The sequence below is a fragment of the Microtus pennsylvanicus genome, chromosome 10 (assembly GCF_037038515.1).
Source record: "Microtus pennsylvanicus isolate mMicPen1 chromosome 10, mMicPen1.hap1, whole genome shotgun sequence".
In the NCBI taxonomy this organism is placed as follows: Eukaryota; Metazoa; Chordata; class Mammalia; order Rodentia; family Cricetidae; genus Microtus; species Microtus pennsylvanicus.
Window position 1 is genome coordinate 80,858,368 of NC_134588.1, and position 15,116 is coordinate 80,873,483.

A 15,116-nucleotide genomic window follows, 5' to 3' on the forward strand; every position below is an offset into this window, starting at 1 on the left:
AAAAAAAAGTCTCCTTGAAGTCCCTGCCCATCCATACTACCATGGCCAGTAAGGATACTGAAGCTGAGTGTTTAGCAAAATCTGCTTTCCCCCACCCAGAGCCTCGGTGGTCTCTGAACACCCATACTCAGAGGGAAAAGTATGTCTTAGGCCCATCAATCATGCTGCCGCCAACATGCCTGGAGATGAACTTACATTATTGAGCTCTGTTGGTCACTTCTAACCAATATGTTGATATTTCTGAAGAGAGGATCTGGAGTTTTTTGGCGTAGTGTTAAATAAAAATCAAGGAGGAAACCCAGCAAAAGAAATATTTTTCCAAGACAGAAATGGTAAATGACCCAGAGTGGCTTTGGGAGGTAGCTCAGTGTGGTAGCTGAGACTTGGTCCTCTTGAGAACAAAACTCAGCTCACTGACAGCTAACTTTCTCCATCCCATTCGGTTCTCACCTCTGTCCTGTGAGGTGTGGCCATTGACCACACATTGCCGATGAATAGATAGCTTTGAAAAGAAAAGAAGCTTCCAGGAGTGGTAACACACCTATGATCCCAGCACTTGGGACGGGGAAGCAGGAGGGGGATGAACTGGAAGCCGGCATGGACTACCCTGTAGCAAACTAATCAAACAAAATTGCAAAACTCTGTTTCACGGTACCAGGAACATATGTGGGAGTCAGAGCCATCCACCCTGCCTGAGATCTGGTCCCTTGGAAAATCAAATAAACAGTACAGTAGTTCAAGTCAAGGTAGTTCACACAGTTGGAAGTACAGGCTCGTATCTAGGGAACCCAGACAGGTAGGCAGCAGTCCCTTTCCCTAAAAGCAGGTTGTGGTGGTTTGAAAGAAAATGGCATCCAGTGAGAGTGTCCCTTTAGAAGGTGTTGTTTAGTTGGAGTAGGTGCAGCCTTGTCAGAGGAAGAATGTCACTGGGGGGGGGGGGAGCTTTGAGGCCTCCTGTGCTCAAGCTACATTCAGTGTGGCACACAGTTACGTCCTGTTGCCTGTGGGTCAGGATGTAGAAGTCTCAGTTTCTCCTCCAGCACCATGTCTAGATGCACACCACCATGCTTCCCGCAATGATGATAATGGGTTAAACCTCTGAACTGTAAGAAACCCCCAATTAAAGGCTTTTTTAAAAAATAAGAGTTTCCATGGTCATTGTGTTTCTTCTCAGGAATAGAAACTCTAACTAAGAAGCAGGCATTAGAAACCAATGGAGAAAGGAGAGAAGGACCATAAACCGCATAAGGCTTGGCTAGAGACTCACATCACACACCAGGCAGTGTGAGCTCCAACTGAAGGGTCTGAGGATAAGGGTGAGACCCACCTCATCCTCATCAGATGGTAGGCTTGGCGTAAAGAGATGGAAGACCTAAGGCCACACAACACGAGGCCATACCGAACTGTCATCATTGAGAGGAGGCGATAAAGGGACAGGGAAGAATTCTGCTGGGAAGCCCCCAGGCTCTTACCTCCCTGTTCTCACACAAGACACGAGGCTTCTGGAATAGTAGCAGGTACTGACCAGTATGGGGTAGATGGAGGTCACAAGAGAGAGGCTCTGCCTTGGTCAGCAGGTGTGGGAAATCGCTGCTGGATAGTGGCGAGATGAAGCTGAGAGTCGAATGGGAAGAACTGGAGAAGTTCAAGTAACTGACTGTAAGTCAGTCACCAGATCATACTACAGTTCCTTGTAGTAGAGGTCATTCATTTACCAGTCATTCATTACCACTCCAGGAAAGGTGTCTACTAGAAGCCTCTGAGATGACTTATGTTGCTGGGGCCAGAATGGGCCAGTAGCCTCAAGACCTTGAATGATTTACATTCCCAAAGCTAGTACAGAGCTGCGACTCTTCACCAAAGAATGCGTTGATGATCTGAGCTAAAGTCCAGAGACACAAGGGACCTCCAAGTCTGTGGCACAAAGCACCCTCTTGTTCTGTTGTCTCGATCTGCAGGGTCATATGTGTGGATCTAATCTCCATTTTAAACCTCTGCAGACTTACAGTGTTTGATGACTATGGTAGAGAGAAAGTCTAAACCCAGAAGGTTCTCGCCTCCGTTTCAAACCTCTGCTGACTTACATAGAGTCTGACGGCCAACAGTTCAATGTGCTCTAGGACTACAGAAGAGAGAAAGTCTGAACTCAGAAGAGAAATGGAGACAAAGATTTCATCTAGTGTAGTTTGCTGATACCATGGACTAAAAGAACTTTCCAGAAAGTCTCCAGCCAAGCAAATTCGCACAATGCTCTTGAGTTCAAAGAGTTCAAAGGCCATTTGTTAAAGGACATCCTCAGTTCAGTACTATAGAAGGCCACATGCCCAGGCTAACAGCTCTTGGAATAGTCACAAGTCACCATCTGTGTATGTGACATGTTGAAGCCAGCATAGAAAGACCAAGGATAAAGCTTATAGGTTCAAGATTTTGCAAGTTGACAGACGAATGCCTCCAGATTTTACAAGCCACATTTTGCAAACAGAAATGTGGTTGGAGATAATGGTCTCATGAGGCTCCCGTACTTGAAACTCCTCCTGGCTACACAGTGACTGCTCCATAAGCTGACGCAATTACTGATCTTCTTTCCCACATGAACCAGAGAAGCATGAACCCCCAGATCCCTTCCCAAAGTGCCTCTACAGGCAGCACTATCGATGATGACTTTGCCTAGGGAAAGAGAGAGTTTGCTTATCTGCCACCAACCATGAGGGTAACCTGAGAATCTGCCAGTTTTAACCGTATCCTCATAAGACTTCATGCACTGGATCGCTCAAGGGTCTCTCCGGTGATGCTCAAGAGCCTGGCTCTCAGAAACAAGAAGGCTGCCATTCATAAGCCGCACGGCTCAAGGCAATGCATCCAACCTCTCTAGGCCTGTGTTCCTCATCTACAGTGTAGGATTTATATAATGTCTCTCATACGGGATGACATTCAAGGATGGAACTCAATGACACACGTGACGCCCACAGAGTAGTAGTTCATGCCAGGACTAATGCTGTGTGAGTGGCCTACTGCCACCATCAGGGCCGTCACTTTTATAGGGGTTCTCCCCAGTGTTGGCTTCACAATTGGTTCCTTGGATATGCTCAGAAGAGGAGAGGGAAACAAACATTCATAGACCTTGAAGCACTGTGTGCTAGGAGCTACGGACATTCAAAGCCAGTCAGTACCAAATAAACTCAGTATACAATAGACCCTCACCAAGGAAGAAGCTAAAGCACTGCTTAGAACAAGGTTTCCAGAGGTGACCTGTAAAGCTCACAGTAAGACTCAGCATTCTCATCAGGCTCTGAGGACCTCACCCCGTGCCTCTCCTATGCTTACTCCATGGGTCCTCCTCCTTCCGATCAGAATCCAGCCATCTGAGTCTTTGCACATTTCCTGGACACACCTGAGCAGTGCTCCTTGCTCAGGGATGACCTCAGGGCCTTTGCTCATGCCATCCTCTCTGTCTAGAAGTCTCCTCTGTACCTTGGTGGACCCCTCATATGATCAAGCCTTCGCTTGGATGTGGTATCATCCTTATCAAGCAAAGTCCCTCCTTGCCCCCTGCCTGATTCTACTGTTGTCACAGCATGTAATGCTCCTTGCTTGGCATTATAAGGTTCTCCCCGTTATCTTCTGGATTTTTCCATTAGAATGTGATGATAGACCTTATCACTTCTTGGTGTGATGACAACCCCGTGCAGAAGGTACTCTTAAGTCATCTTCATCCCACAAGTGCAGAAGTGTAGACAAACAGCCTGTTTGTGACCAATGGCTAGTAAGTAGCAAGCGTGGTCCTCCATCCCAGCATCTAGTGACTTCAAATCTATTCATGGCTGTGTCCAGCAAGTGTTCAGCAAAAGGACAAAACAAAAGCAGCCCTGAAGGATAGCTTTTCTGGTTGACTTGTGTAGATGCGCAAAAGCCCATTGTGGCTGACTAAGCTGCCAGAGACATCTGGTCTCTCTAGTAAGGTAAGAGTGAACTGGAGCACACACTGGCTTTGCACTGAGCTCCAGAAAGACACATGTCTAGGGAAGCATGGGTGTGTGTACACGTGAAAGAGAGGAAGAGAGAGAGATGCACATGTTTCTGTATGTGCCTATGTACTTGTGCGTGAAGGCCAGAGGTTAATATTCTTTGTCTTCCTAGGTCCATCATTGCTTTCTCTTTTGAGACAGGGTCTCTCACTGAACCCAGAGTTCACTGATTTGTCTAAACTGGCTGGTCAAAAGCTTTGGAGATCTGTTTGTTTCTTTCTCTCACACCCAAGCTATTTATGAACGTGCTGCATCAGACCTGACTGTATGTGTGTGTGTGTGGTGAATCCATGTGCATGTGTAGCGCATGTGTACTGCACATGTCTTGTGTGTGGTGCATGTGTATGCACACACGTGTGCAGGTATACATGAAGGCCTGAGATTGACAGCAGGAACCTTCCACTATTATTCCATACGTGATCTTTTTGAGACAGGACCTTTCACTGGGTTCCAGGTGTGTGCAGACATGCTTGGCTTCTATGAAAGTTCCTGGAATTTGAACTCAAGTTTTCAAGGCTTTCAAGGTGAGTAATTTATTGACAAATCCATTTCTCTGGTCCAGAATATGCATCTAATCGTGTGGATTGATTAAGACAATGAAAGAAAGCCAGTCTGTTATCATTGAAAATACTTCCAGAGGTCTGCCACCTTAGGAAGAGGGCCCAGACCTGTCCCTCATGAACTCCTTTCTCCCTTCAACATCTTCAGGGACTTTACTGTAACATGCTACTAAGAAGTAGATCAACTGAGTTCTATGTTTGGAGTAAAACATAGACACATGACTTTCAGGCTAAAAAATGTACATATACGTACATACATAAAATATATAAATATACATTTTTACAGATACAAACAAAGATATGGATAGGCTTTTGTGCATATGCAGGCAATACTTAGAAGAATATACCAGAGGCCATGACAGAGAAACGAAAGCCTAGGAAAGGGACTGCATTTTGTATTGTAACATGTGGAAATTCTAACTTGTCAAAATAGTCCTACCTGTCTGGTGAGGTCAGGGCAGAAAATAATGCCCTAGAACCAACTGGCTGAACTAAGTGCTCTTGACAGAAGGAACAGGCTCATAGTAGGGAAAATAGGGACTTGTCACCAAGCACTTGGTTGGATCAGGTCTGACATGCCAGTGAGGGAATATGGACCTGTGTGCAAAGGCCAGAGGTTAACGTTCTGTATCTTTCTCGATCCACCACGACCTCATCCCATCTGTGAAATGGAGACAATAAGGGAGTTGTCCCAGAATTAAATGTGTCTCCTTATTGATAAGTATTAGAACAGGGTCTGAACATGGAAAAGGTCACTGAAATATCATCATCATCGACAGCATCACCACCATTATCATCACCAGTACCACCACCACCATTCTCACCCTTACAACCAACACCATCACCTTCGTCACCATTTTACCATCCCTACCACCATTACTATCTCTATTATCATCATTGCTGCCATTGTCATAACCGACACCATCAAGGCAGCATTAGGCCATTGTCACGGGACACAGGGCACAGACTAAGTATTAGGGTCAAATCTCAAATGACAATGAGGATGCCTGGTCATTTGTAAAATTTACATTAGAACATGAAATGTGGACAATGAGTGTACATAGACTATATTAATAAGTTGCATTCTTCATCTTTATGCCCACTCCAAGCTTTATACAGCTGACTTTGGCCATCATATGTGTTCACTGATGATTTATCAGTTTAGGGGTTGAGAATTTAACCCATCGCTAGAGCCCAAACTTGCCTTGTATACAAAAGTCCCTGGGTTCAGTCCTTATCAGTGGCAGGGGAGGGGAATAAATTTATCTCTAGACACGTATAATAATAAATTATAATTTAATCCAGTCAGAGGAAAAGGAGCCCTCTGATGCTCCACTGTTTGTCTGTGAGCTCAGAATTTCACACAGAGATTTCGTGGTACTGTGGATGCAGTCTTAGATGTGTTGATGGCTTTATTCTCTTTTTTCCAAAAATGGCACTTCATTTCTCGAGTTCTCCATCTGAGATTGAAAAAGTCTTTTAATAACAACTCCGACGTACTCTGTTCAAAACCGAGCTTTTAAATGAAATAGGCTTAAAAGCATCAAATGTGAGCGCAGAAATGATATTGTTTCACGAGATTACACAAACAACATAGAGCAAAAAAAGTTTCTTAAAAAAATTTCCCAGCAGTGCAATCATCTCAGAAATGAAGTGCCCAATAAAGGCAGCCAATCAGCTAGGCTGAAATGGAAGGCAAGCCAGGGCTCTTCAGGGAAGGGACAGCCCCTGCCGACACAGAGGACAGGCTGCCCAGAGTGGGGCCCAGCTTGTCCCTGAAGCACTGGGTAGACTAGACACCAGGAGAAGTCATCGATGGGGTGGGACCTGCTGGGCATTCAGGCCCACTTCCCACTTGGGCTGTTCTACAGGCTGGCTCATCACCTTTCCCAGGTCGCTCCAAGGCTCAGGTTCCACCCTGCCCAGCTCCTTACACACTGCCTTTCAGTTTTCAGTGGACACAGAGGAGAATGAGGGTGGAGGCTGGAAGGGTGGTCTGAATGGACCAGACATGCAGTGAGTAAAGGAGTTTGCCTTCCTTTAGAACCAGAATCATACTGGCCTTCACAACTGAGAGGGGGCCTCCCTCTGTGTCACTTCTACAGTCAGGACTCACACAGTCTCCCCCCACCCACATACACAGTGAGGTTCCCAATGAGTCCCTAGTACACTACCTTGTCTTATAAGCTTCTTCCCTTCATCCCTACATCCCTACACACCACACACACACACACACACACACACACACACACACACACAAACACCATCAGTCATCAGTGCCTCAACCTACTGCTACAGGCTTCTCAAACAGCAGAAAGGCACCTGACTTGGCAGGTGTACATGGATACCGACACGTGACTCGACGCTCACTCTGTGGCCTGCTGCGTGGAAATAACCGCACCGCGTCCCGGTGAACACACTCCCTAAGCACAAGACTCACTCATTTCCACTTGCTCCTGATCACTTCCGGTTTCTGGAAGCCCCACCGCCTACTCTCTCTGGAGGAGAGGCCCATGAAACCAAACGACTTCTGTGTTCCCCACTCTCATCCCGCTCAAAGCTTCAGCATGGATTCCCCCTCCAGTCAACATACATAACTCCCCGTGACAATAATGGGATGTGCATGTGCACCAAGGGGGGCATAGAAATTTTATCTCTGTAAAAATGGTACTAGCTTGGTACAAGCAAAGTTTTTGTTTTTTTCCCAAGGCTTTTACTTGGGGCAATATATTGTACATGTGGTTGTGGGTTTTTTTCCTTCTTTTTAATTTTAAATTGAGATTATGAACATATTTTATGCAGGTTAATATATCCTTTTCATGTAAAATTTAGCTGAAACCAGTTCTAGCACATTAACGACAACAAGAGAAATTCTCCGGCTTATTATAAACATCCTTCAAGAAACCTGAAAAGCATGTCCTCTGGAAATAATTTTGTTGGGATCTGGAATATTATTAAAATCCTCTCAGAATTCTATCACTGACGCCTAATGGGCCTCAGAGCCCTTTTCTATGACTGAGGGAAGGAAACGTCTTTTTTGGCCTTGGCAATATGTTCTGGTGATGAAAACAGGGCTGGAGGAAGGCGCCGTGTAAACAAAGAAGCAAGGGGCCCTGGCTGATCAGTGCATGGTTTTCACCAGGCACAGAGAATCAGACTCTGTGGACAGGGTCCTTCTGAGTGTGGTGGGAGGAGTGATCTTGCTGACCACTGAGCATTCCGATCTTTGGGTTACCATGAGACGACGGAGTTTACTGAAGACTTTGTAATGGGTAAAACTACTGCCAAATCAGTTATATGATGAATAGTTAGTGCTCCAAGCATATAAAGGAGCCTTTCACTGTGCATGAACACACACACACACACACACACACACACACACACACACACACACACCTAGTTCAACTTAAAAATGAACAAAGACCTTGATTAGTATTTCTTCAGAGAAGGCAAAAGTAGCCAACAAGACCCTGAAAAAATGTTCAGCATTACTTATCATCAAGGAAACATATATTTTAAAACCACAGTGGAATGCTATTTTATATATATTAGGATGGCACTATGAAAAATGGAGAAGAGGAGGGTAAACAAAGAAAAAAACTAGAGGAAAAGAAAGGAAGGAGAGTTGAAGAGGGGAAGGAAGGTTATTGGGGAGCAGGAAAAAGGGGAAGGAAGGGAAGAAAAGACAGGAATGTGGAGACATCAGAGTCCTTGTGTATTATTAGTGGAGGTGTAAAATGGTGCAGCTGATTTGGCACAAAAATGTGATGGATCCCCCGACCAAAAATATGTCAGTCAATCTGGCAACCTACATCTGTATTTATACTTTACAGAAATAAGAGGAGAGACCTAAGTAGACGTGTTTATACTTATAGTATTCACACTAGTTAAACATGGGTGTCAACTCACTGAGTACTGACTACACAATGGGGGCACAAAATGTTTCATGACACATCCATGCAATGGCGTGTAGTTCTGTCTTAGGAAGAAAGGAACTTCTAACAGGTTACAACATGGAATAAAAACCCAGATCCAGAAGGCATGGTGTTCAACCTCGCAAGCAGGTCAAATATATTCAATAAGAGCCCAAATTAAAATAACGGGTGGAACCAGATTTGTGGAGGAGTCCTCAAGGACGAACCTTGTGGAGATCAAATAGTAGCTCGGGGGGGTGGGGCATGAGGAGGGCGGCAGATGCAGGTAGGAAAGCCTGGACCACACGGGGTCTCATGTTCTCAGCGGTGGAGGGGGGACGAGACCTAGGAAGCAGTGACAGATGATGACAGGCCTCCACCCTCCCACACACAGGAAGCCATGTTTCATGCCAGAGGCAAAGGGGAGCCATTGGAATATTCTAGCCAGGGAAATGACGGGGTTGGAGCGGTTTTAGGAAGGCCCCAGGCAGCAATGCTGTGGATGGATCAGAGGGAATAAGACAGTGGGAATGAGACCCACTGGGAAACTCGTGGTAATTAGGCCCACGATGTTCCTGTTTTCTGTCTTCATTCTCTTGCTCACAAGAACTCATTTTCTTTTGGGACAAATAGGGGTGGCCTGACCCCTCAGCCACCCTGGCACAGGGGGGTTAATAACAGGGAGGAGGACCTCGTGGGCATGCTGTAGAGGACAGGACACTGACTGGGGCACAGTGGGCGCCAAACTCATTCAACAAAATTTCCACTTTGTTTCTCAATACTGGGTGCTACTAACGTCACCTCTTACCAATGTTTTTCCCCCTTTAAACTCAGGTTGGCTTCCACACCAGACACCATATTTTCTTCCCTTGTTCACCCTCTCCATCAATAGACTGGCCTAACACAATAACCAAGCAAATCAGTTGCATAAGGGGAACACTCTGACTCTTCTGAAACAAGAAAGTGGTCATGGCTTTCCCTGGAAGTGTGGGAATGAGTTCACAGGCTCCCAGGCAAGGCCATGGCAGTGCAAGACTAGGCTGAGAACACCAGGGGGCCCCAGAGGTTTCAGTGAGTTTGGGGTCCATAACCCAATTTACAAAAGCAAACAAGCAGGTACCTCTGTTTCCAGAGTGTGTTGAGGGCCCAGAGGGCTTCTTTTTGTTGTTGTTGTTGTTTGCTTGTTTTATTTATTTGTCTGTGACGGTAGTGGTGAGACTCAGGACCTTAGGCCTGCTAGATAAGTGTGCTGCCTCTGAGTTTGTCTCCAGGAGACACTTCTATTTTCTGAGTGTGGTCTCTCTCTCTCCAGAAGATGAAGGACGCTGATATTAGAATAGAGTCCTTGTAAGCCTGCAGACTTACCAGGCAGACTGCAATATCAGAGGCCAGGAAGAACCAGTGCGAACCGGGCCTCATTCCCAGCTAGCAGAATTTGGAAATAGAGTGTCACATTTGATATTGTTTAAATAAGCCAAAGAGAGCGTAGTTTTGATCCCTTGGTTTTAAAAGGCCTCTCCCTAGCTTGCTTTCTTGTTCCTTCACCATTTACAAAATCAACAACAAAACTTTCCAGTCACCATTCATCTCTAACATATGCATTTCTTGTAAATGGTCATGTTGTCTTAGAAACATTAAAAACATAACCCAACCTCCTAGTCACTTGAGTGCTACAAACACTGAGATTAATACATGTCACCTGGCTGACACTATAGTGAAGTCAAGTGACAGGAATCATGAAACACCTAGCAAAGAAGCTGGTATACAGTGGGTGATCAGTCTAGAAGAGAAGCTGGCATACAGTAGGTGGTCAATAAGTGGGTGGAGGTTCTTGGGCCTTCTTCTCAAAGGAGAGGGTAGGTGATTTTCTAGAAAGGACTGTGGGGTACTGAGCGTAGGACCCAGCCAGGATGTACCCTTTTACAGTGTGTGTGTGTGTGTGTATGTGTGTATTTTTAAGTTATTATCTAAATTATCCATTAGGGCCTATATAAGTCAACAAGTAGCTATTGACTTAAGTTTCAGCTACCATCAAGACTTATTGATCTGAGAAATAATATCGACCAAATTGAGACTGAGGTCAATGCTAGCGTCCTGGGGCAATAAATCTTAATATGCATTCAAGTCTGCAGATACTAGACCTGGTAATTTGACTCTAAAATATTGGCCAGACAGTCCTGGTTGAGGTCAATTCTGTTGTTTTTTTTTTTTCCTGTGATTTGTTATTTGTGGAAACTGGTATCAAAATTAACTCGACTATAAACATTTGATATAAATTTTTAAATTATTTTTTACATTTTAAATGATCGAAAGATAATTTTGTATTTAAAAACTTGTTAGTAAGCCGGGCGATGGTGGCGCACACCTTTAATCCCAGCACTCGGGAGGCAGAAGCAGGCGGATCTCTGTGAGTTCGAGACCAGCCTGGTCTACAGAGCTAGTTCCAGGACAGGCTTCAAAGCCACAGAGAAACCCTGTCTCGAAAAACAAAACAAAACAAAACAAAAAAAACCCATACACTAAAACAAAATAAACTAAATAAAACAAACACACACACACGGAAACCTTTAGTTGAAATACTTCGTGAAAAACTTTGAAATAAGTTTTATTTTGAATTTCCTATGCCCAGTCCCCATCCACAGAAGCCTATCAGTTCATACAGACACACAGACAAAGGGGTCAGCAATGACCCCTTGTGCCGGGACTGCAGTCAGTATTTTAAGTGCTGTTAAAACCAATCCTCTGATAAGTCACAAAAATAACAACCACTTAAGACAGCATTTTGTAGCCATGTACTGCACAACCAGGTTTTTGTTTAATGGATAAAGGAGAAGGGCCCAGCAGGCCATAGACTAAGGGAAGGTTTTGATTCAAGACTGGTGACTGTCTCCCAGCTGATTGGGGGACCCCCCCCCCATCACTTCCCTTAAATGGAGTGTCCTCACAGACAAAACTGGCAGATGAGGGACAAGTCTTGCTGTGAAAACTAAATCTGGTGACATGTAGAAAGCAAAAGTACATGCACACCATTGGATGTCCAGCCAAGAACACAGAGAGAGCTCCAATGAACTGCTGTCTGCTGTCATGGACATTGGAATAGCTTGACAATCTTTTTTCTTTCACACACACATAGCATAAGTACAGCTGCTTAACAATGTCAGCAAAAAAAAAAACACACACACACACAGATAATCCAACACTAATAACACCACAGAAATGTCCACGTGTACCTTGGCATCAAAGGAACCAGCGGATGAAAAGTGAGGAAAGGGGCCTCTCTTTCTTACAGACCTCTAAGTGACCAAGATAGACAGGCTGAGGGAAGTAGAAAACTGTCATTGAAAATGGCACTGCAGAAAATCCCTCGGACAAAGGCCAGACTGAATGTGACCCAAGTGAGCCAGGCCTGACGCGGCTCTCTAAAACAATTTGTAACCAGGTCCACAAATTCTGATTTCTTCTCCTCTGAAAGACTGCGCCTAAGTTCTTCTGCCTGCTCTGAGTGTTAGCTGGACAGCGGGACTGGCTTCTCACAGAGAGGTGGCCAGACAGGAGAAAACAGTGAGGAACCTGGCAGGCATGGCCTTCGCCATGGTTTGAAATGGATGTCGCATCTTAAGGACACGCTGCTGCCCCTCCCCCATCATCAGTTTCAGTTACAGGCAGTTAACCTCCCTTTGAAAATCTTAAAAGGAAAATTCCAGGATTGAATAATTCATAAGTTCTTAAATAACCATTTTAAATAAATCTTATTATAACATGTTATAATCACTGCATGTTAGAATTGGCCACTATTACTCCACTGTGTCTAACTTAGAAACTAAACATTATCAGGGTTTATGTGTGAAGAAAATGGAGCATGCGTTTGCAGGGTTTGGCACAGTCTATGGTTTTCAGGCATCTACTGTGGGGTGCTGGAATGTATCCAAAATGGACAACCAGTGGAAGTGGTGAATAGACATCATACTGAGGTTAATACCTTAGAGCAGTGGTTCTCAGCCTTCCTAATGCTGAGACCCTTTAACACAGTTCCTCGTGCTGTGGTGACCCCCAACCACAAAATTATTTTTGTTGCTACTTCATAACTGTAGTTTTGCTACCATTATGAGTTGGAATGTAAATATATAGCCTGTAGGATATCCGATATGTAACCCCTGTGAAAAGGGGTCATTTGACCTCCCCAAAGGGGTCATGACCCACAGTTGAGAACCAGTGCCTTATAACAATTCACCCCAGGTATGTAAGACGTTAACAGTAGCGGGGGAAGGACACACAAAAGTCTGATACCTCAAAGATGACTCCTCAGTCTAAAGTTATTGCACTATAAAAAGGGTTTAGCCTGTTTTTCTGGAAAGACCCTAGCAGATTCTTCAGATCAGGTAGATTGATGCAAACAGGTCTGTTTTCTGTTTTATACCCTTCTGTATGTGCCATGTTCGCTCTTGTTTTTGAAAGGTAACATTTATAGAGGAAGACAATTCCATTTGGATTTTCTTGGAAGATCACTCAGAGAAGCAATTAAGCTGGAGAAAAACTGACTCAAAATCTGATCTGAGGAGAGAGTGTGCCTTTGGGAACAGAGGTAACAGAGTTTTTAACACATTTAGAGCCCAGAGAGGTACTGTTGGACTCTTGGACTGTTTCTTGTGTTAGAGGGAGCAGAGCGACAGAGAACAGTTACTCACCAGGGCGACTTTCCTCTGTGGTTTCAGCAGCTTTGGTTTGTGGAAAGTGGTGACTATTGGAGCTGTGGAAGGATACCAAGTGTTAGCTTGAAACTCCTCCGAGGTCCCTAATGCCCACCTTCCACGGCCATCACAGGCACCCTGTGTACAGACTGACAGAGCCTTCCTACCCCCAAGAAGAGCTCAAGCTTCTGGAGCAGGTATCCTTGGGTACCCCTAACTGGAAGAGAATTATCCCCTCATCTTTAGACACGGCACTGCCTCCCTTGGACTAGGTCATGACAGTCCTGTACAGGCCTCTGCCACCTGGACAGAAGTCAAAGGTGTGGGAGACAACCAGGAACCCTTGGTTAATGCTGAGGTAGGACTTTCCCCTTGGTTACGCTGATCTCCCCCTGACCCCAAGGACGACAGCTGACTCTCAACAGTCCTGTGAGCTCATCAAGGAGGAGTCCCTCCCACTTTAGTAGAAGCACACAGAGGCTGTTCCTCAACTAGTCCTGACTGCCATGCCTTGAACTTGGAGTTGAAAGCCCAGTTCTATGACTTCGTTTCCCAAGTGCAATTTGTATCTTTTGTCACTAGCGCAGTATCTACCCTGCAGTGACTGACACTGAAGTGACCTGTGCCCCTTCCCACTCAAGGCCTTACACCTCCCAACGTTCCTTCCAGCTACGTCTCTTCTGGCTTCTTCCACAGGGTTCAGTGGGATACCAGCAGAACCCAGGGAAGAGATAAAATGCACTTAAAGTTTTCTCTTATAGCCATATTCAAATTTGCTGATGCCTAAGCATCTAGATAGGGCAGTCTAAGTATCTAAACAGGGTCTGTCCACAGACAGTCTTGGTCCTTGTAAGAGCCACACCTTTCTTTCCTTTAAGAAACCCCTTTCTTGTTCATTCCTTTTGCTCTAAATAAAAAGAGCAACTATAGAATAACCTATCACAGAAAGAGCATTTCGTCAGCAGAATACGTCAGAAATGGAGTGCATACATCTTCAAAACGTCAGAGGTGTTCTTTCCCTTCAAGAGCCAAGAAGATGTTGCCAGGCCCTACCTCACCTCACAGTAAATTCAGTATGGGCTTTCCTGTGCATATTGAGTTACCATGATGCTACCATGGTCAAACCTACATTTCCCTGCTTCCCACCTCATTGCTATGTCTAGAATCTAGGTGGGGCTGTTTGTACTATCGTGGCATTGAATGACAAGTCCTCCATCCATCTACTATTCCTCTGCCCTGATGCCACATTTGACTCCAGGCCTACCCCTGCATCAATCAAGGTGGATTTCACGTGAGAAACTGCAGGTCCTGTTCTTACCTTTGGCAGGAACTGCAGGTGGGACGTCTGCCTTCTCCTTCTGCCTCTTGCCCTTCTGTGGCTGCAGTGGGACCAAGCTGGTCACACTGGTGACAGTCTCCCCTGAGCTGCAGGAAAAAAAGGGCTCAGATGAAGCCAACGTCTATTCATTACTGAAAACCAGAATGGAAAAGGAACTTGCGTTGCTCAGAAGTTCTTGAAGGCTCCCTGTGGAAGTGTTCAAGGAAGGGCCACCTCACAGTTAGACAGGAAATGCTTGACATTGTCTCCACTCTCTCTTGGCCATGATAAAGATGATGAGGTGAGATGGTTTGAGACTTCTGATGGGCTGCTCAGAATTCAAATTCTCTAGACAAGCCAGCTTGCTCTCATTATTTAGGGATGTATAAACTGATGGCTTATATATACTTTAATCGGGCACAGTGTAGCCAGCGACTTACTCCGTGATTGGCTACTAACGACATCACCAAAAATATACATGTACTCGAACTAGCTCCCCTAGAGGCAACATTCTTTGGCCATGTCTTTGGGTTCCATAATCCCCAAACCAAATGTCTCTCAGCCCAATAAGAAGGGACTCACGGAGCTGCACCTTCAGGGTCCTCCATCAG

The 15,116-nt window shown here is 45.1% G+C and overlaps 1 protein-coding gene across 2 annotated transcripts in view; it reads right to left on the bottom strand.

Moving 5' to 3' along the window:
• Vstm4 (V-set and transmembrane domain containing 4) overlaps positions 1-15,116 on the bottom strand; it is an 84,179-nt gene that overhangs the window by 8,066 nt on the left and 60,997 nt on the right. For both annotated transcript variants that reach the window (XM_075988755.1, XM_075988756.1), the window contains 2 exons: positions 14,506-14,612; positions 13,185-13,246 (listed from right to left, as the gene is read on the bottom strand). In XM_075988755.1, coding sequence (XP_075844870.1) covers positions 13,185-13,246; positions 14,506-14,612 — 169 coding nt within the window. The remainder of the gene's footprint in view (positions 1-13,184; positions 13,247-14,505; positions 14,613-15,116) is intronic.